We start from the raw sequence: 20454 nt of genomic DNA on the forward strand, positions 1-20454 counted from the left end.
CCTCACCAGACATGCAGAACCAGCCAAACAGCCAGCACTCTGCTTTTGAGAAGGCAGATAAGGACTGCTGCCTTGTTTATATAAAGTGTCTATCAGGCTGCTCTTTCTGAGCACAAGTGCTTCTTCTCAAAAAAAATAGTTAATAAATCAACATTTGGCTCATCTTCCTACACCTCCCTGAGTGCTTTTTTATTACAGGTTTTCAATTTTGCTTCCACAAATCCTGATTGCGCCTTCTCCTTTCATATGCTAAGATTAAGAGCCCTTTTTTTTTTTTTTTGCAAATTACCAGCCACACATTCCCATCTGGTAACACTGAGCAGCAGCTTTCATCAGAAAGATCTGCTAGTCAAACTAGCAGCTTCCCTGGGAGAAGATGAATCTGCCTGCACTTCTGGGAAGTACATAACACTTTTCTTTCCTAGCACATGGATAAGGCCCAAAACACAGATTTGTACTACCTGACAAGGGCTTCCTTGGGCAGAAACAGCTCTCCTGGCTTGCCCCAGCATTGCTCTCTATGCTGCTCTGTGGTTATGGTTCTCTATCTGCCAATTTCTGTCATCATTTAAAGAAATCAGTGTGGAAACTTGTAATATATTTAAGGGGGTGTGGAAAGATGAGCTCAATTCTTTTGGATGGAAAAGGGTGCTTGTGGTCCAAATGAATAGCTTATTAAACAGCTGAGATAAAAGAAGGAATAGAACCTAGCTGACTTCTCAGATCCAACAGCCCAGAAGCTGATGAAGTATGTCACACTCTGCCTGCACTGCCCACACCTCTTCCTCCTTGCCATAAAATCTCACTGGTCTTGAGAAATGGGAATCAGCTTGAAGTCACTGACATATGCCTCCCATATTTTCTTCCAGCAAAAAGGCTTGGGAACTCCTGGCCTTGCACCCAAAGCCTTGCTGAGGAGTCCTGGCAGCCAGGATCAGCATCTGGCTGCCCAAGTGCCGGATGCAGCTCTTCTGGCACTTGCTCACAGAGCAGCCTGACATGTGCTGTTCCTTCTCCCACCTGAGGCAGCTTCCTGCTCTTCTCTTCCCTTCCTGTATGAGAAGACAAAGCACCATGACTGCCTGCATCCACCAAAAGGGCATCCTTCCTCTCCTCGAACCCCACAGCCTCCAATGGGGTATTTCACTTGCTCCCAGGAACATGACCAGTCTCCAGAGCTCAGCACAGCTGGGGCAACTGACGAGATTCATGAGCTGCTTTACTGGCCCTGCAACAGCACAGGCAGGGCTGGAAACGTGGCCCAGAGCATGGTATCACTCATGTTAGGATACTGTGCAATTGAAGCACCAGTAGTCTTCTCTGTTTCATGGCCAGAAAGAAACTCTGGCTGAACAAAATGCACTGACTTCCCATATTCTGCAGCTGACTTTTGGTGTCAGTATCAATCTATGTCTTATTAAAAACTATCACTAGGCCCTGGACACTGAGACGTGCTGCTCTTAGGAAATGCAGCCCTAAAGAGAAAAATGGGTGAACTGTGTAAAGAAACAGATCAGACCTGCCAGAATCTATAACCAGGTCAACAGGACACTGGCCCTTAAGCTGTTCTGTAGCAAACAGCCTGCCCCTGACTGCAGATTCAAACACTTGTGAAGCCTTCAAGCAAGCCAGAAATGCTTTTAATAATGTACACAACCTGAGCTTCCTCCAGCCAAGTACTAAAATTCTATAGATGTTTTAACAAATTAAAAGCATGCAGACATCTAACAATTGTTTTGCACAATCCCCCTGAGCCTTGCTCTCCTCACAGCTCTTTTGCATCAGCTTCAATATTATCCACGGACTAAGAGAGCAGGGAATGACCTCCTGTTAGATCTTCCAACACGCAGCATGAAGGCTTGAAACAAACCTTAGAGAACTGCACTTATGTGTGTGTAGAGTGAGCGGGCTGAATTACACTTTAAGTTGATAAAACCCAGCATCCTACTCACTAGGGGAACCCAGGTGACTGGTTGCAGGAGGCTCTCTCTCTCACAAGCTGCCACAGCACATGGGTTTCCAGCAGCTTGATGAAGTCCACTGCCCTTTCATTCAAAGGCCCTTTTTTTATAGGATATGTCACCCCCTGACAAATGCAGAACAAGCTCATGTCTCAGGACAAGTGTCCCACCTTCCCCCCACCCCCAGACACCTGCCTGGAAATTTAAGAGCTGACATGGAAGAGTCAGATTTAAATGAGCTGGCTTGAATCCTGCCCACACCTGCCTGCATCTGTGCCACCAGCTCAGGCCCAGGATTTGCTGGGCAGCTGGGAGCAACCTGCCCTGAGCTGATGAACACAGCCAGAGCCTACTGCCTTAAAAACACCTGGAGCCAAAGAGAGAGGTACCATTCTGGCAGTGTGGGCACTCAGCTAAGTGACCTTGACCATGCTGCTGAAGGAATTCCCTACCACATTACCACAATCTCGTGGATGCCGAGGGCCTGCTTAATTTTGTCACTCACTGTTTAATTAAACACTAATCTCTATAGGATAGACTTTATTGCTTGTGGCTTATCTCAGCATCTGTGGCATTATACAGAAACAGCAACACCTCTAAAATAATACCTGTCAGCAAGTCTGCCTCCCTTCCCAAGGCACGTATTCAAATCTTCCAGAACTTTAACAACAACCACTGTCTATGACAGGGGTATTACATTAGGTGCATGCAGGCTGTTGGCTGCACACTGAATACAGGAACGTGACTGTTTTTCTGTCAAGCGAGTCAGAGAAGACGAGAGAGAAATCCCAGTGGCTTTACACTAACTGTGGAAGGACATGCAATAGCTGAGCCAACAAAGTCAGAATGAGGTGGCCAGCTGGGACAAAGTTACCTCAGCAGAATATTTTTGAACAAATTTGGATTGCAAAGTAACTTTGTAACAGATCAGCACTTTAAATCACAGGGGAAGGGCAGTTAAAATATGACATTAGAAGCTTTAAACTGAGGTTTACCACCCCATGAAACTTTATGGGGAAGCTGAAAAACAGAAGGTTTACTGCTCAGCTGTAGAAGCTGAGTAGAATAGAATAGAAGTAGTAGTAGAATAGAAGCTAACTGAAAAGGAGAAACAAGGTAAAACCATGGAAGTCCAGAAGCCTAAATACATTTACTTTCTTTTAACGTAACTGTTCCTTCCCTCCACTTACTACAATGTCACCTTTCCACAGCAGGCTGGTAGTGCAGCATCATCCAGTTTTCGAAAAACATCACACCTGAACAGGAGGTTTGCATCCACCTCTAATGCCACCAGAAGGATACAGGTGGTATCTCAATTTCAACATGTGCCCAGGAGTCAGCACCCAGTGAGATTAGACTGGTCTGATAGAGAGCAGAACTTGGTCTTTACTAACTGAATAAATTTTCCTTTTCTCACCACACACGTTAACCCAAACTAGTTGGGGATTAACTCCAACTACTGTTAATCTTATACCAAGGTTGAAGAACCAATCAGTATTTTATAACATCTGACAGAGCCTTCTTGGAGTACCTGTAATAAATGTTGCTTAGTGCAATGCAATTAACACCAGTAGCAGCCCAGTGAAAGAAAGAGCAATAGAGGCAGGGCAGCTGTGCAGAACGTGTCTTAGGATGTTAGTTATATATAAATACATAGACAAACTATATATATTTATATATATATATAAAGATAATTATATTAGGAGTCAACCAAAGTCCTGGGTGAGGATGTCAGCTCCAAGAGGCAGTACCACATTCCCCTCTTCCCAGAAAACACCTGCTATAATTCTACAGCTGTGCAGGGTGGGTTTGGACAGCACTAGTCTGCAAAGTGCTGTGCCCTCATTCAACAATCTCAATACATCACAAGAGTTAAACTCACACACTGTGTTTTGCTTTCATTAGTTCAAGAGGCACCTGTCTTAAATAAACTGATTAACACCCATTAGGTTGTTGCCCTGAAAACTCAGCTTCTGAGCTTGCTGACATAGTTTTCTAAAGACTTTCCCAGGACAGTAACTGTAAACATAGATATGTGTACATTCTTTCTGTTACACGTCTTGTGATGGGCATCTCTCATGGCCAGTGCAGTGAGAAAGTGTTATCCTGACCATCCAATCCCTGGCTGTGGTCACAAGCCTATAAATCCTGGGAGGAAAAATAAACTCTCTCTTCCTTTCACCACACCTCGAGCTGTGTCCGTGTGATTTATTCGGCACCAGCGGCAACACTAGGTCTGCCTGCTCTGTTTTCACGTGAATTTCATCGTCACTTTTCTAACTGAGAAGGAAAAGCTCAGCTCCCAGAACCAAAGATAAGTTACAAAAAAATGCCTACACAGAGCAAGACAATCTAGTCCAGAAAGGTCTAATGAGAGCAAGCAGAAGGTTTCTGCTAATGCTGCTGCCTCTGCTAAGATTTCAGTGGTCAAATGAATTAAGAGCCTTGCCAGGGAAGAATTATTCACTTGATAGCTATTTCGTAAAAATGCCATGTTTTACTATCACTATTATGTTAAGAGTAGATAATTTTCAAGCCCAGTGTCCTCTTCCAACACTCTGTCAATTTGTAGAGTGCACTGTAGACCCTGTGAGTGTCACAGCTGTGATGCTGCAAAATGAGAAGCTGGTCTGTGAATTCCTCCAGGCCTGTACCTATTTTGACAGAAACAGAACCTGGTCCTTCGCCTCTCCCTCTTTATTACTGATAAGCCTTGCTTGCAGCATGTTCTTCAAAGGAGCTGCCATGTAGAAACAGTGACATTTGGCAAGAGAAAGCTTCATCCAGAATGATGATCTCATTTGCATACGTCTGTAACTGAGATATCTGAACAACAGAGTTTGTCAAGTAAACATGAACAAAGCACGATTCAATAAACCCTGTCTGTTAATAACCAACATCTGTGACTTTCACAAATTAAGCACGACAGTAGATCACAAGGAGTTAGCAAGAAGGGAATGCAAAAATGCTAAACTGCATGAAATAATACAGATAAATAACAATCAACAGTCTTACCACAGAGCAAGTCTCTGCTCAATTTCCTTGAGAAAACCGGTGTGAAATTTGTGCAAAGGTTCGAAGTTGGAGAAAATTAGATTTTTCAGTGTTTCAGGCATACAATCCTCTTTACTCACTGCACTCTGAAACCACTACAAAGGAAAAGAGAAGCAAAATTATCAGTGGGTGGAATGCACAGGGTATGATATTTTTTTGTCTTTATGTACCTAACCCAAATACTCCTAACAGCTAAGCCAGCAAGGATCTTACTTAGTTGGCACTAGGAATACAATCCAGACTATCCCTGACACTCCTGTGTGCTGAATTGGTGATCTTATCAGAGATCAGACCCTGCACAGTTGAAAAAGGAACTCCCTTCCCCTTTGCCATTGCTGATCAAATCTTGAAAATTCTTTTCAAACCCGAACTGGTTAGTCAATACACACTGAATTTGCAAATGCTGGAGGTGCAAGAGAAAGAGCATTACAATACTTGTAAACAATTCAGTAAAAGGAAAAAAAAAACAAAAAAAAAAAAGAAAAGAAAAAAAGCTCTGTGTTTTCATTTTGCAGAGTTCTGTCTGAAATGCCTTTGGCAGGAGCTGGCTCGGTAAGCACCCACGTCCATGCTGCTGTGTGCACACACAGGACATCACTCTGCAAAGTGAACAAGTGGAAGACACTGCTATCACACAAAACAGGATTGGCAGTGCCAGGCACTGTAAAGACTGAAACAGGCTCCTGCTCAGTTTTGCTCCAAATTATCTGTATTTCACCCTAACAGACTATGGGTGACATAAAACCATAGGACCAGGCAGCTTGCCAAGGTAGTAATGCCTATTAGCTTCAACATGGTAACAACTGCTCACTCCTTACTGCCCTGAGGCGTTCCAGCTATCTGTGCTTGACTTCCAGCAGTGCCTAGAAGGCCTTTGGGACCACAGAAGACTTAGAGCAGTCTTGCTTGACACTGCATCAGCTGGAGCTGAACCAGACTTGGGATAAAAAGAGATCCCTCCCAAGCTCCCCTCTCCCCTGCTTTATCTTAGTACTGAGCAGAGCTCAAGTTGAAGCTCATCTACCAAGTCTCAAAATTAATGCACACAGTTGTTCCTTTTCCAGCTGTGTTGGCTACTTGTTCATGTTCAGTGGCCTCCTGGGCCATTCATTTGTGGAGCACAGCTGATACAACTGCATGTCAAATGTCAAGCCCATCCCTCTTGGTGATCCAGCAAAGTCAAATTTGCCTATCACAAGAATGAAGGAAGGGGTGGGAAATATCCTTTAGCTCTGAAGAGCTAAAACTTTCTGCTTCTGCAGCCACTGGGTGAAATATTAGATGAAAACAGCATATCTGCTGTTGAGACTGCAGAACCATCCCACAGAGCCTGGCCTCTCCTCTCAGCAGGCTGGCTTCCCAGAAAGCAAGGGTGAGTGGCAGTGGGGCCACAGCTACCCTGCTGCCTGTAAAGACCATGCTATACTGGCTCTGTCTAAGCTGGGGTCTGATAGCTGCATCTGTCACGTGGGATCCTGGAACAGACAAGAAGCTGAGGAGAAAGTGTGTCCCTGGCTCCCAGCTGGTCCCAACACTCTCCCCTGAAGCATGTCCTCCTTACCACAGCACTCAACATAGGAGTGGGCAATGCACCTCACTGGGTGATTTAAGAGCTGAGAGGTCTGGGGTTGGCCAAAATGCCATGAAGGGGTTTGGATCCAGTGTCATCTCACAGAAAAATGGTTATTTCAGATCAGACCTTGCACTCATTATTCCTGGAAATGAAACAAGGCTGTTGCTGTGTGTGCGAAGATGGCAGGTATTTGCCTTGGTGATTTTAACAATCACATACTGATCAGATGCTACAGGTGAATGACTCATTTAACACAGTTTCACTTTCTGAAAAATCAGAATCATTCATATAGGTACTCCACAATATTTCATGTTAAATGGAGGGCGTTTAATGCAGTAGAAAACATTTATATGTGCCCCTAAGGAGCTGCCTGTGTTTTAAGAGAAGTCATTGAAAACCCACAGGCATTTTTAGCAATTATAACCACAAAGCCTGAGAGCAAGGAAATACTACTGAAGTGTGTCCCCAAGTTCCTCAACCTGATACAGCTTCCTAACACATGTTACTAACCACAGAGCAAACCTCTACTCTCTGATTTTTGCATTATTTCCTCCCTGGAGGAGAACTCCTGTGCACAGCAAAGAATATCTACAGTGCAGACTATAAAAGCAGCACAGAAGAGCTAGGGTGTTAAATGGAGCAGATGAAATGCCACCACTGAGGAGAGCTTCATGTGCTCTGTGAGTAATGCTCAAGCAAACATACCGATGTGATGACTTCAAGGTCCTTCAGGTATGTTCGCTCCGTAGTCGCCACTTCTTTAGCAATGAAGTAAGCTTTCTCAGTTGGGAACCTCTGTAAATTGCAAGCACATTAGGTTTTCCTCTGCTTTTATGGAGAAAAGAATTGTAGATAATAAATCACAGAGAGAGTCACAAACCAGTGACCCTTGCTTGTGGTTATGCTGTGACTCACGCTTGAATGTTCCTAAGCCCTGAAGCCCTAAAAACAACCCTTCCTTGCAAACATGAGAGAACAGGAATTTTCTATGGGTGTTTGAGAGACTTCTTTTTCTGCCAAAACAATATCTACTGCTTTGGGGTGCTGATACTCATTTCAGTTTATTTCTGGAGCAGGACATATTGTGAAGTTTATGAAGAGATCCTTTGCAGGCTAAATGATCATTTGAATCATTGTCAAAATGACAAAAATTTGTGTCTGATTATTTTAGGTTTCATCATCAGGATGGTAATCCAAAGGAAAAATGCTTCCAAAAAAATTCAAACCTGTAAGATTTTCTTGGCTGGACAACTTAACAGTGGGAGAGGGGAAGGATTTTAGATTAGGCTACAGATTCAGAATTTCTTAATTCTGAAGAGCCAGAGGAACCCAGTTGGTCTTCCTCTTTGCTGCTCAGGAAGGAAAAAATAAGGAAAAACCATCCATAGATATTTTTCCTTTGTTTCCTCCCTGAAGACAAATGATGCAGTGGAAACACTGTGAATGCCCTGCAAAGGGAGTCTGTTTCCTAGTCAGAATGCACCCCCACAGGAACCAACATCAGCTGGTGCACATAGTCACTGGCTGCTTTATCTTGGACTGGCACAGAGAGTCCTAACTCTATTAACTGATTCTCGGATTTTCTTCTCAAATTTTTTTCACACATCTTGCTAACTATGCACAGTGGGAAAGGAGATCTTCCTTACATGAACTCCCACTTTCCAGAAAAGCCCTCAGACTTTCTTTCTCCCTCTTGAGATGCTCCAAGCTGAGGAGAAAAAAACCAACCACAGAGGACAAAAGGAAGCTCCTCTCACCCAGCAGCAGAGGAGGGATGAGCCAGCAGGCACCCAGAACACCCTGGCTCAGACAAACATTTCTCTTCAGAAAGCAGTTTGGGATGCGATGCTCCCTTATGGTTTTGCTGCAATGCTGGGTCTGAGCCAAACACTCCCAGCTGAACGCTGCAGGCTGTGGCTCAAAGAGAGCATTTTCTACTCCCACAACCAGATGCTCCCAGTGGTGCTCCCAGCAGAGACAGACAGGAGAGCCTGGGTTGGATACTCCCACAACAGGCTCAACACTGCTCCTTTTCTTTCTGTCACCTGGAAATTTTCTCTCCAGTAAGACAATGGAACTGACTGTTTTGCTACAACAAATTACAAACTCCACTCCTTAAAAGCAACTTGAATTTACAGGAGACCCCATCCAAACAAGCTCCTGAGGTTGCAACCAACAGGAACGACCCAGATTTATCACACCACTTCAGAGAGAACAGAGACAAGGCCAACTTCATTTGCCTTACCTTTCTTTTGACCTCTTCCTCATCATCAGCCCTGATGCATGACGGGTCATTCAGCAAAGGGCTGACCAAGGGAGATGACTGCTTGGCATCAGGGCTCAAGTTTGGAGATAAAGTCATATTTGCCACTGATGGTCCTCCTTGGGAATTGATGGAAAGCTCTGAAAGGTGAGGGCTGCCAGTCAAAGAACCTGCTAAGAAAAATGATAAAAGAGAAATCAATTAGGACACGCTTTCTCAGGAAAGTACCACAAGGAGTTATAATCTTAAATTGCAGCATGTGAAATTATGCTACAAGACACAGCCATCAGGGTCCTCAAACTAGCCCAAACGGCCTTGAAGCCAGAGGAACTGCATCCACTTGCATTCACTGTGGGACTGGTTAAGGGTGTTTTAGTGATAAAACTGGCTGAAATTACTATCTCTGTAGGGAAGGGATCAAGGCACAGATGACTGAGCTGCAGTTCTTTACCGTGAGAGTGGTGAGGCACTAGAACAGGTTGCTCAGGGAAGCTGTGGCTGTCCCATCCCTGGCAGTGCTAAAGGCCAGGCTAGATGGAGCTCTGAAAAACCTGGTATAGTGAAAGGTGCTCCTGCCCACGGCAGGGGGCTTGGAGATAGGGGGTCTTTAATGTCCCTTCCAACCCAGGCCATTCTATGATTCTAAACATCAACTTAATATTAAAAAAATTCATCATGGTAATCCACTCTATAGAAAAGAATAAATACAACAATACAGGAATCGTTCCAGGAGTGCCATTCTTTCCAGCAAAGCAGAGCTTCAAACACTCAAATCAGTACTTCATAGGGAACTACAGGACACAAGTTAGTACAAATTTATCTAGTTGAAGTCTAGAGAAAAAGGATAACTTTCTACAGCAGTGTTGCTGCTAAGATCAGTCAGATCTAACATGAAGGGAGAAAGCTACTAGTTCCCCAATTTCTACACACGACACGAGTATGTATATTATACCTGGTAAGTCTTTCCATGCTCCTCTGATTGTTTGGGATGGAAATGCTAGCATTACATTTACATAAGAAAAGCAATACTTTTAATGCACAAAGCATGACAATTTCAGATTTTCACAGATAAAAAGTCCCATTTCATTTTGGATTAAAAATATTAAAGAATTAGACAATTAATTACACTTCCATGGATTCATATACACTACATTAAATTACTGAAATTAGCATTTTGTCTTCTGGGAGGCAGCCAAATTAATGACTGCATAGAAAGAAAGTTTGCCAAAAATGCCCAGTGTTCTCCCAGTTATCCCCTCCTCCATACATCTGAAAACCTAAACCTGTTTTAGAAGAAGAATCTGTCATGTGGAAGAACATTTACAGTCTGTGCCATTTTGGCATCATACATTAAAATCCAACCAAAAAAATGTGACAAGCTCTTGACTACCACAGCTAACAGGCTGTCTAAGATTAAATGTAAAACACATATATCGCTGTGTATAATTAGGGTCAAATACAATTTACTATCATGTGATTATGTCCTCCCTAAATTATGATAGGTAAATGTTCCTGTTGCTAAAAAAACACAGCTGAGATAGTCCGGTAAATATAACATAAAATAAATATAATTAGGCCAGTAGTAAAACCTATTTATTTTCTGGAAGAACTCAAGATTTATTGCTAGAACATGAGTATTTTCCAGTTCCAGACCAGTTCACGTTTATAAATCATTCCTTTGAAAAGAGAAGGAGAAAACAGCACAGTTTATAAATCATTCCTTTGAAAAGAGAGAAGGAGAAAACAGCACAGTTATCAGTTTACGTAATCATGACAGTTATGTAGCCTACTATAAATCAAAGTCAAAGCAGTATTTGTCTGAAATAAAGGTCTGTATTATTACAGCTAGCAAGAAAGGATTTACCAACAGTTTCACACTAAATCAAAGTTCAGTGAAATTTGAGAAAATGCCACAGCTTGTTACACAAATGTCAATTTTATTGACACTAGCACACAACTGTATACAGTATTTTCCAAAGAAATGGAATTCATCATTGAGAAATAGTGAAACAGATTAATAGCAAGGTTGTAAGGTTAGAAGTACTTAACTACATTACAAAAGACATAAGAAAAGTGTTATCACTTCAAATGTGGAAACAAAGAAATTCTGGCACTATGCCTGTCATACGACAGCAAATAAATGATTTGCACCTCTGTGAGAAGTTCACAGCATTGTAGTCTAGAAGTAAAATAGCACCTATCTGTGATAGATATAGATATATTGACATATCTACCTACCTATCTATAATCCTAAATCTAAGTTCTGATGTACTGTAACTTTTTTCAGTACAAACTCAAGTATTTCAAACTACAAAATATCAAAAGGACAACGAATTAGAAAGACGCCCTATCTTACAGTTGGAAGACATTAACCTGGGAAAAGCATTATGGGAAGTATCACAAAAAACGTGCCTGGTGGCTCACAGCACTGCATATACACCCAACTGATGAAAGACTTTGCCTGTCAATACATCACTGACATCTTCAAGTTATTCTGCAGCAAGTGGAAATGCTGCATCCTCCCTTTTGGTACCAATGTGGGCATGAGCAGTGACCAAACCCAACCACCACCACCACCTACAAGCAAGAGCTCAGTCAGACCCCACCTGCCAATACACTGAACAAATGAAAATTGAAACTAGCTGTAAGAAAGTGGCTGCATTTCAAAAGAGCCTCAAAATGTTCTTGCATTACAGGTGACATTCTGGGGCTTAATTACAACCAACACAGCCATAAGATATCAACACACTGGATGCTGCTCTGGAAAATGCGAGAAACAAGTTTGTTTTGGTGTGAGAAAGTAAGCCATAAAGAAATTAAAATGGAGGTTCTTCCCTCCCCCATCTCCAATCAGGTCATGTGTCATGCTGATGGGTCATGGCAGTGCTGCAAAGCAACTTTCTCTTTTGCACAGAGGTGAGGAATAAATAACCTGAATTAACAAAGTGTTTCATCCGATCTCCTGCCACAGAAGAGTATATTCATACAGGCTCTACTTATAAACTAATTACTGCAGAATATAAACAGAAGCAGAAGGGAGAAGACCAATCCTATTTACAAGGTACTGAAATCCCTTACAGTTCACCCTAAAGGATTCATGGATTGACAGGCAATTATTAGCATGTAATTTGCCAGACAGCAAATGGTACTGCACACTGGAGGCCTAAATGGTTTGCAGCTGGTAACATGGAACTGTCTTTGCTTGTACTTCAAGTGATTTTTATTTAGATTCAGAATTGGGCCATCTTTCAAATTTAATGGTGTCAGCTGTATACACACAAACCAAGAGAAAGTACAAAAGAATGTTTATCTGAGGATTATTTAAATATACACTTAAATTACTTCCTTGGAGGAGTGGGTAAGAATTACTACGCATGTGCTTCAATTATTTCCTAAGCATTTGTTTAAGAAGAGAAACCAACACTGGTTGATGACAGTGGCAAATAGCAAGAATGCACTTTACCATGGCATGCCAGATTGGCCCATCAATGCCAAAATACCTGGAGTGGCTCTCAGTTCCACTGTGCCAGTCTGCTCTCCTGACACCACAGAAAAGTGCTGCAGTAAGGAAGGTGACAAAAGAAGCAAAACTTGATTGAAATCTAACTTGGGGGAAAAAATAAAAAGCCTGTGAAATGACAATGGCATTTTACATGGCCACAGGACATGAAAGTATGGGTTATCTCCCTAGTTTTACACATGTCTCAAATCGCTCCCCACCAACATACGTATTCCATGTGCCATACAAAAAGAAGCCAGCAGCAAGAATCAAATACTTAATAGCTATACCTTTGTCAAAATACACATCAGTTGCTTGCTGCAATTTGGTGGTAGGAAGGCACAGAGTGCTGGCAAGCTGTGGGTGCCCTGCCAGAGAGGGACAGGCTGGGCTCTGCCCTCGGCTGCCAGATGTGATCCACCCCACCCAATGTACCTGCGCTACTCTTGGCTCCCGTCACATACAGCTGTGAACCCACAGGGGCTGAGGGTGGTGCCTGTGGAGTGCTGGGCTGAGTGATACTGCTTTAACCATGGCTCACATCAAAGGAAAACCAGTTAAAATCAGTACTTTCCAGATGATGAAGTTTCTCCCAGAGGTCAATTTACATCATAGGTGACCTGAACTGCCTGCTGCCTCTTTGTTGACTACATGGGCAGCATAAGATGACTTGAAATCCCTGCTTAGAAACTAACCTAACACAGGGGAGCTCTGCTCTTTGTGAGGGAGACCAATGGGACTCAGTGTATCCTGAAGATAGTTCTTCTCCATTCCTTTTCTCCTGAAACTGCAGAAGAACAAACTCAGGCCATTTAGTGTTCTGCATCTGCTTCAGAAAGAACAGTTCCCATTCATACACACTGTTTGTTAACAGAGAGGAAGAGTACAGCAGTGTTAAGATGCCCATGGGAATGTTCCTTTTCTGTGGAATACCAAGAAGTGAAAGTGACTTGATTATGGAAACTGAGAGAAAACATCAACCACTATTAAAGGTGACTGAAATTCTGCTGAAAAACTTCATGAACCGCTTAAGATCTCATCAAATCAACTCTTAAGAGTTCTAGTCTCCTCAAGAGTTCTCTTCATCTATTATTATTATTATTATTATTATTATTATTTTAAATTAAAAACATGTTAAGAGCCAGAAAAGCACCTTTCTCAATACCTGGAATGTTGCAGGGCTCATTCTCTCTTACTTCTGCTCCATGGCCTGCTCTGCAGTCAGCGGAGGCTTGTGACATCCATATCCCAGTTACAAAACTTTAACGTCAGAACAGTGTTTTCTAAACCAGTCTGGCAGGTGAAACCCAAGTTGTTTCCCCTCTCTCCTTGGCAAAACTGAGCATATCACTTATGAAGACTCTTTAACAAGAGAACTGCCACTGCTGTGGCCACACAGTCTAGCTTAATTTTCCATTTTCACAGTGGTTGCATAGCTCTAACGTGTATCTAGACGTTTTGGTCAGAGAAGATGCATAGTACAAAATGGCATGGGGGAGAGATAGCACCAGATGAAGCAGCAGGAGTTTTGATATGCACTTCACCAATCACTTAAGTACCTTAGATTGGACAAGATTTTAATAATGGTGTCCATCCTTTCTCTCCCCAGCTGTGAACCAGGCACAGTCCTGCTGCTGTAGAGTTATGGGATGGAGATTCTGCTCTGTTCTCCCTCAATGTAAGAAAAAAATCCCACTGACTTCTGCAAAAGCTTGAGGGGAACCAGTTCATCAAGCTGCACTTCTCTTCCCCATTACATGAACCAAGCTGGAGCAGTGGATACAGTTTGTTAGTTTGAAAAGTAGTTACACAACAGCCATAAATTCATGTACAAACATCCCTGAAAGCAGTACCAAAGATTTTGAGGAGGAACAGGAATTAAAAACAAACTTGTGAAGAAATCCAATGTCACATATAACCACTAACTCTGCCTGGCTTGAAGAGGAACTTGACAGGAAAAAGGGTTCACTTTGACTTCACAACTTCAAAATGCATGCCCATGGCAGTGAACAGAATTTGGGAAAATGGTGCACCTTCTCAATGAACCAATTTCCTCATATTTAGGACAAAGCATCAGCCAGCAATTGGACAGAACAATTAAACCAGTGACAGTTTTACAGCAAAATACCAGTTAGAATGAGTAAAAGCCTTCAGGTACAAGTGAAACTAAAAATAATAATAAAAAAATTAATTCCATGCATACACAGTTAAATGGCTTGACATGCTTATAGTCTCATCAAGCTTGGTGTTGGTTTAGTAGCCAGCAACCTCTCCAGCTGGTGAAGGTCCATGCTTTATTGGTGTACTGCAGTATTAGACAGCGGTGAGTGTGAAATCAGACAGTAACTGCTGTTGGCCTACATCAGGGTCTACTCACATCTTAAGAACAAAGAGTGAGCATTACAGTCTGGGGAGAATACAAGGTCACTGGGCATCAGTCCTTTGTCTAGCCTTGATCTCTCCAGACAGAAATAGAGCAACCTATGGAAGGTTTTCCTGTTGTACCCAGGGTTAGGGTTAGTTTGCCTTTGTTTGCCTTTAAACCAACATGACACAGTGCTACAATAGAATTGGAAACCTTCAGCCCCCACGTAAGCTCATGCCACAGCTACTGTCCATTCCAACAAGACACCTCCCCAGGACTGCAGCGATCCTGCTTAGGAGCCACAGCAGGCAGCCTTGACTGCTGGGTGCAGCCTTCATTAGGAAATGAAGGGCACTCTGACTGTGCTCAATGGAGCCCAAATGCCCTGGAAAAAGAGATCTTCTCCCCTCCCTTCCCTCTTCCCTTTTGCTCCTCAGCGTGGTGTGGTTTCTCGACCTGAGAGTCACAACCCGGTGAGGCTTTTCACTAATTCTGAGGTGAGGAGTGCTCCGTGAGGCAGGATCACTGTAATAGGAGGAATTTAGGTACTCCCAATACAAAATAAGCATTTCTGCAGTAAAAGGACATTGAGACAGAGCTCCAAACAATGCAAGGAACAGAAGATATACCATGCTTTGAGGATAGACAGAACATTTAAAAGGCTTTTTCTCCCAGAGAGGTACATGCTGACAAAACAGTGCATACAATGAAACAAAAAAATGTTTCTCTTTAAAAGGTATTAAACAAATGACAAAAATGAGAATGAAGTCCCCAGCATTGCCAATTTTAAAAATTAATTTTTACTATTGAGATTTATTTTTAAAAAATCTATGCATGTGCGCACACAGAAATCAGAAAGGGTTGGGTAAGTGAAAAACTGTCACGCCTATGAACTTTTGTTAGTGGGCCCAGGTGATTTTTTTAGCAGGAAAAGGGAAATATCAGCTAATCAAATATTTTTAAGTGCCTCATGGAAAAGCAACAGGCACGAGCTCTAGCATTCTCTGAACTAAAAAGAAAGAACTGCCTCTGATCTTGCTGAAAACCATCAACGACAAAAGCCTGTTCTCTTCTCAAAACAAGATTTGCAGCATTTTAAAGAAAGTATCTAATCTAATTTTAACAAGCTTGAAAGCTCTCGAATCAGAAAGCATTCATTTTTCTTCAACCTTCCATGCTCAGTCAGTGACAGCTGTATCATTACTGCCTTTAGACTTGATTTTTATCAGTGTGAACTGCAGATTTTTATGGCTCTCAGGGGCCAAAACTTTCCCCCCTCCCCCAAAATGAAAATTACATCTTAAAACTCTAACCGTTCTTGAGCAAACTATGTAATGCAAATTTTTGATCCTAAGGTCTTTACTCCCTTTACTGAAATAACACCACCATTATTTACACACATAGTTGTGAAAAACATGCCTGTGAATACACAGCTCAGCCAGGCACACAGGCTTTCCAGATCTCATAACATTTAAAAGAAAGTGCTCACTGCTTTTAATAACGAACAACATAAACCAAGCTTATTCTACATGCTCTTTATAGAACACAGAATTAGAACAAAAGACAAAACACTCTGTAAAACTGCTACGTCACCCAAACTAGGATTTTTGTTCATATGACGCCTTTGATTTTTAAGTAGAAATTCTGTATTAAAAAATACCAATGGCACCACACAGCCTAACCATAGGGAGGAACACAGAAGATACCTTTGCTCAGGATGCACATGTTGCACAACAATTATTTCCCTTACAAGTAAGTAACTAAGATATGTATCTTTGTCTAGGCGCACTTCAGTAACTATAGAAACCACTGAAACAGAAGAGGAAAGATTTTTGCTAATGTCAGTTTCCTAGGATTTAAATCTCCTCCCTTTCTAGAACCTGACAGTATGGGCAGAAATTCTTCCTAACGTAGCTTGGCTGAAACCAGAGTGTGCTGCTACTCACATTTGTGAGAAGTTACACCCCAGTCTGAGCCCTGGGTCCTCGTGATGCCAGCACTGTGCATCTGCCACTTACCATCAGAAGACCCACAGCCATCACCACCAAGCAGGAGACACCAACAAGCAGCTGGATTTCTGAGAAAAGGACTCTTCTCCTACCCCTTGTGTCTGACAGCAGCTAACAAAAGAAAGGCCTACATATTAAAAATTGTTCCAGGAGATTCAATTTCCCTCGTATATTTAGAGTTTCTCTTATTTTTCATGGAGAAGAGGATTGATCCCCTAAATGAAGAGGAAAGAGATGAGCTAAAGTATACAGAAGCTGCCTTAGGAAACTACACTATTCACAGAGAGAGAGAGAGAGAGACAGAAGCATTATTGGAAGACTAAATGGGATTTTGGCTTACTTCACCTTATTATATGCTTGAACAGAGAACCTTTTTCCTTCACATTCACTGCTCTTTTCAGCTGGTGACAACCGTGCTGCTGAGTGACAGGGATTCTCCAGTGATCCAAAGTTCTCTGCACAAGGCTGTGACACCAAACTTCCTCAAACAGGTGTGGAAGTCAGGAAAAACTTGGATTGGTAACTTGTTTTTCAGCATTAGAAGTTAAATTGCAGCAATTAAAATCTCATTCTAAAGTCACCTCTGACAGCAGCCTAACAGCTCATTAAGACAAATGAGATTAGTTTAACAAACATGGAATTTGACAGAATTTTTAGGTCAGGCATCCTTTTTTTCTGTTAAAGAACTGTTCCACAAATAGCCACGTTCATGCTAATTGCATGTAGATCATACTGATGAAATCTGGATCACTGCTTTTACCAAAATTCAAAGCTGGGTCTGCATTATCAGTTCAACTGATCAACATAATTCTTGCTCTCTGGGTACCCTATAACTACTGTGACTTTAAACTCTCAGAAAAAGAGTGGAAATCACATTATGCCAAAGGGAACTGCAAACAAATAGTACTAGATATTTTTTTGTGTGCTTAAGATGTTTTCTATTCTTCTCTTTTCTTGGAGTTTTCCCGGATCTCCTCAGAAGAAACTCCTAGTGATTACAGAGACTCTGTATTTGTGTGCTTATTGTGGGACTGAAGAAGACCGAATTTAAAACATCTCTGCTTCTTAGTGAAGAAAAAGAGGGCCTATAAACAGCTTTTAGATCTGTCTCATCCATCTTCTATTTGACTTTCTCTGGTCAACACCAAATACTTGCATGTACAGACAGAGAGGTCAGAACAGGAACTTCTGGAATGAATGCTCTTGCTTCAGAATGAACAGAGCTGCTTCAACTAATAAAAGCCTCACTGCGAAAAAAAAAACTGTCCTACAAATATTCAGGGGAGAAAATACAGGTCCCAAAGCAGTCTGGTCTAGTAATACTAGCACCATTTAGTGAGCTAATTCACAAACCATGTTTTTTCACTCTTTACTGGGTTCTAATCTAATCTAATGATTACATTCAACATTACCAGTGCTGCTCTGTGGAGAAAGTTCTTTCTAGCTTTGCATGACCTTTAATCTTGAAGAACACGAATAGACTGATATGAATTTTCAAAGTATTGACATGCAATCCTTTCTTTATGCTTATCTACCTGTAACTCAGTTCTGTACAGCTCACATAAAGTAAATGTGAATATAGCAAACCTAAAAGCTTTCAGTCACACGTTGACATTTTTCACCCACGGGAAAAATTCCAGTTTTCCTTTGCTATAATTTGTATTTAGTGTTCACTGCAATGGTTAGTGGGATGGTGCCTGTTAGGCAGGCTATGAGCCAAGGCTGAAACGGCAGCACTTGGTGTAAATCATCTTCAGAGAACACTCCTCTCTGTCATGCACAAGGAGTATGTTTGCTAGGGGATACGGACCTAAACTGTAAACAGTGCAGTCTAGGCCGTTCAGATATCAATTATTCAAAGCTCCGTACCTGGAATATCCTATGTAGTTCTCAGCTCCTACAACAACTTGCCACTCTCCATCTTTCTTTCATCTGTTTATTGATAAATTTAATATCCTGGGCCACTGAGGAAACTAGATTCTAGGAAAGGCTGCCATGAAAAAAAAAAAAATCTAGAAGATCCCAAGAGAACATCACAAGTTTGAGCTGCTGCTGAGCAGGAGGAAACTTGAAATTGTCTGTCTGACATGACCTTTCTACTGCCATTGTAGAGGATGGATGAATGTGGTCAAGTAGTCGGAATAGCAAAGAATGAATCAGAGGGATTTATTCAAAGAATGAATAAATCCTTTTATCCAGAGATTACCTAGATCTACAAGTTATTATGGACAAACCCCTAACTGCTTTTGCAACTTGTCTCCTATTTACCCAACTATATGGACACAGCTGCTGCATCAACCCAGGCTTCTTCCATATCCTCTGGAAAGAAAGGAGATGGATGATTCAGGACCACACATAGCTGCTCAGTCTCACTGGGATTCAGCTGCCTCATTGGTACCAACTGCCTAAGGATATCTGGGCAATCGTTGAGTATGGAACTGAAAGTTCATTATTGACAACAAAAGTTTTAGAATGAATCAAAAGGTGAATCAAAAGTACCATCAGCCACATTCCACAATCCACTGAAATTGGTGGGAGAATCTGTTAGTTACCCTGTCTGTAACTGCCTTGAGACAAAGGCAATTGTAACTATACCTGAGACAAAGGTATGCTTACATCATTGCTGTTGTCCACTATATTCAGATTAATAAATGTTCACAGCAATGAACTAGAATTGACAAGCTCCTCTTACCATGAGCACTTTGTGAGCCACGACAGTAATTCCTTCATCTCATCTCATCTGCAGTCTTGCCCTGAAGGTTTCTGCTCTTTTCTGCAAGGTCCTTTGGACTGTCCCACAGAAGCAAATTCCCAGATGAATTCTAAGGGGCCTGATCCTGTTTGAAAATGTCAGTTTTAAACTCCTGTCTCACTTCACCAGTCTTGGCAAGGGCTCAGACATGAACCACATGTCTGGTGGAGGAATTTGGCCCACAGACTGTTTTAATTACAACCTTGTCTGCTGATATTAAATGGAGCTTCACTGGCATTAGAATGCTGCAGAAGTAATTAATCCTAAATTAAATTATTTCCTATGTAATTTGTAAACCTTACTTCTTTTAACTGGAAGAATTCCATGTGTTAAAACAACAACTACTTTAACATTCAAAGCTGAAAAAATGCCAGAAGACAGAGAACTCCTCATATTGTATTTGTGAGGATAATATTGAAGTGGGAAAAGAAAAGCTGTTGAGATACTTTATTAGCAACTAGCCTAACTCCAGCTAGACCCAGTGGGTCTATTCTTAAAAAGTTAGGAATTCAGTATCTTTGTAGGCATATGAGAGAAGAATCTGGCCTGGAAACAGTATCTGAAAGGATGCAAAATAGCAAACACTACTTATAAAATTTAATATTCACTTAAATCTAAAGAATGTGAAATCTATTCACTTTTCTTAAGTAGCAGAAATGATTGCAAATCCTCTTGTTGAAAATCCATTACTTGAACTCTTGAATTACTTGAATTTTACTGGCTAATGAAGCAATTAATTCATCTGTCCAAACTGCTATTACTTTACTTTATACCTACTGGTACTTTTGCTGCACAGGCAATAAAAAATAAATCAAAAGGAGAGTCATGCACCCATTTCCCCATGCTCACACTATCTGCTGATCAGAGCTTCAACTACTTATATTTCATCTTATATATTGTGAACTTCAAGGCAATTATTTTACAGCTATTCTAAATCCAAAACACAAACCATCCTCTTTTAGAATCATATACAAGCAA

The 20454-nt window shown here is 41.6% G+C and overlaps 1 protein-coding gene across 8 annotated transcripts in view; it reads right to left on the bottom strand.

Moving 5' to 3' along the window:
• The window catches only part of FARP1 (FERM, ARH/RhoGEF and pleckstrin domain protein 1), a 202438-nt gene that overhangs the window by 23248 nt on the left and 158736 nt on the right, over window positions 1–20454 (bottom strand). For 7 of the 8 annotated variants that reach the window (XM_014250723.2, XM_014250734.2, XM_014250703.2 and 4 more), the window contains 3 exons: window positions 8834–9024; window positions 7294–7383; window positions 4977–5110 (listed from right to left, as the gene is read on the bottom strand). In XM_014250723.2, coding sequence (XP_014106198.2) covers window positions 4977–5110; window positions 7294–7383; window positions 8834–9024 — 415 coding nt within the window. The remainder of the gene's footprint in view (window positions 1–4976; window positions 5111–7293; window positions 7384–8833; window positions 9025–20454) is intronic. The other variant, XM_088068130.1, reaches the window with a different exon arrangement.

Source organism: Pseudopodoces humilis, chromosome 2 (genome assembly GCF_049639895.1).
Source record: "Pseudopodoces humilis isolate 2021_Gansu_Grassland_sample_001 chromosome 2, ASM4963989v1, whole genome shotgun sequence".
Lineage (NCBI taxonomy): Eukaryota > Metazoa > Chordata > Aves > Passeriformes > Paridae > Pseudopodoces > Pseudopodoces humilis.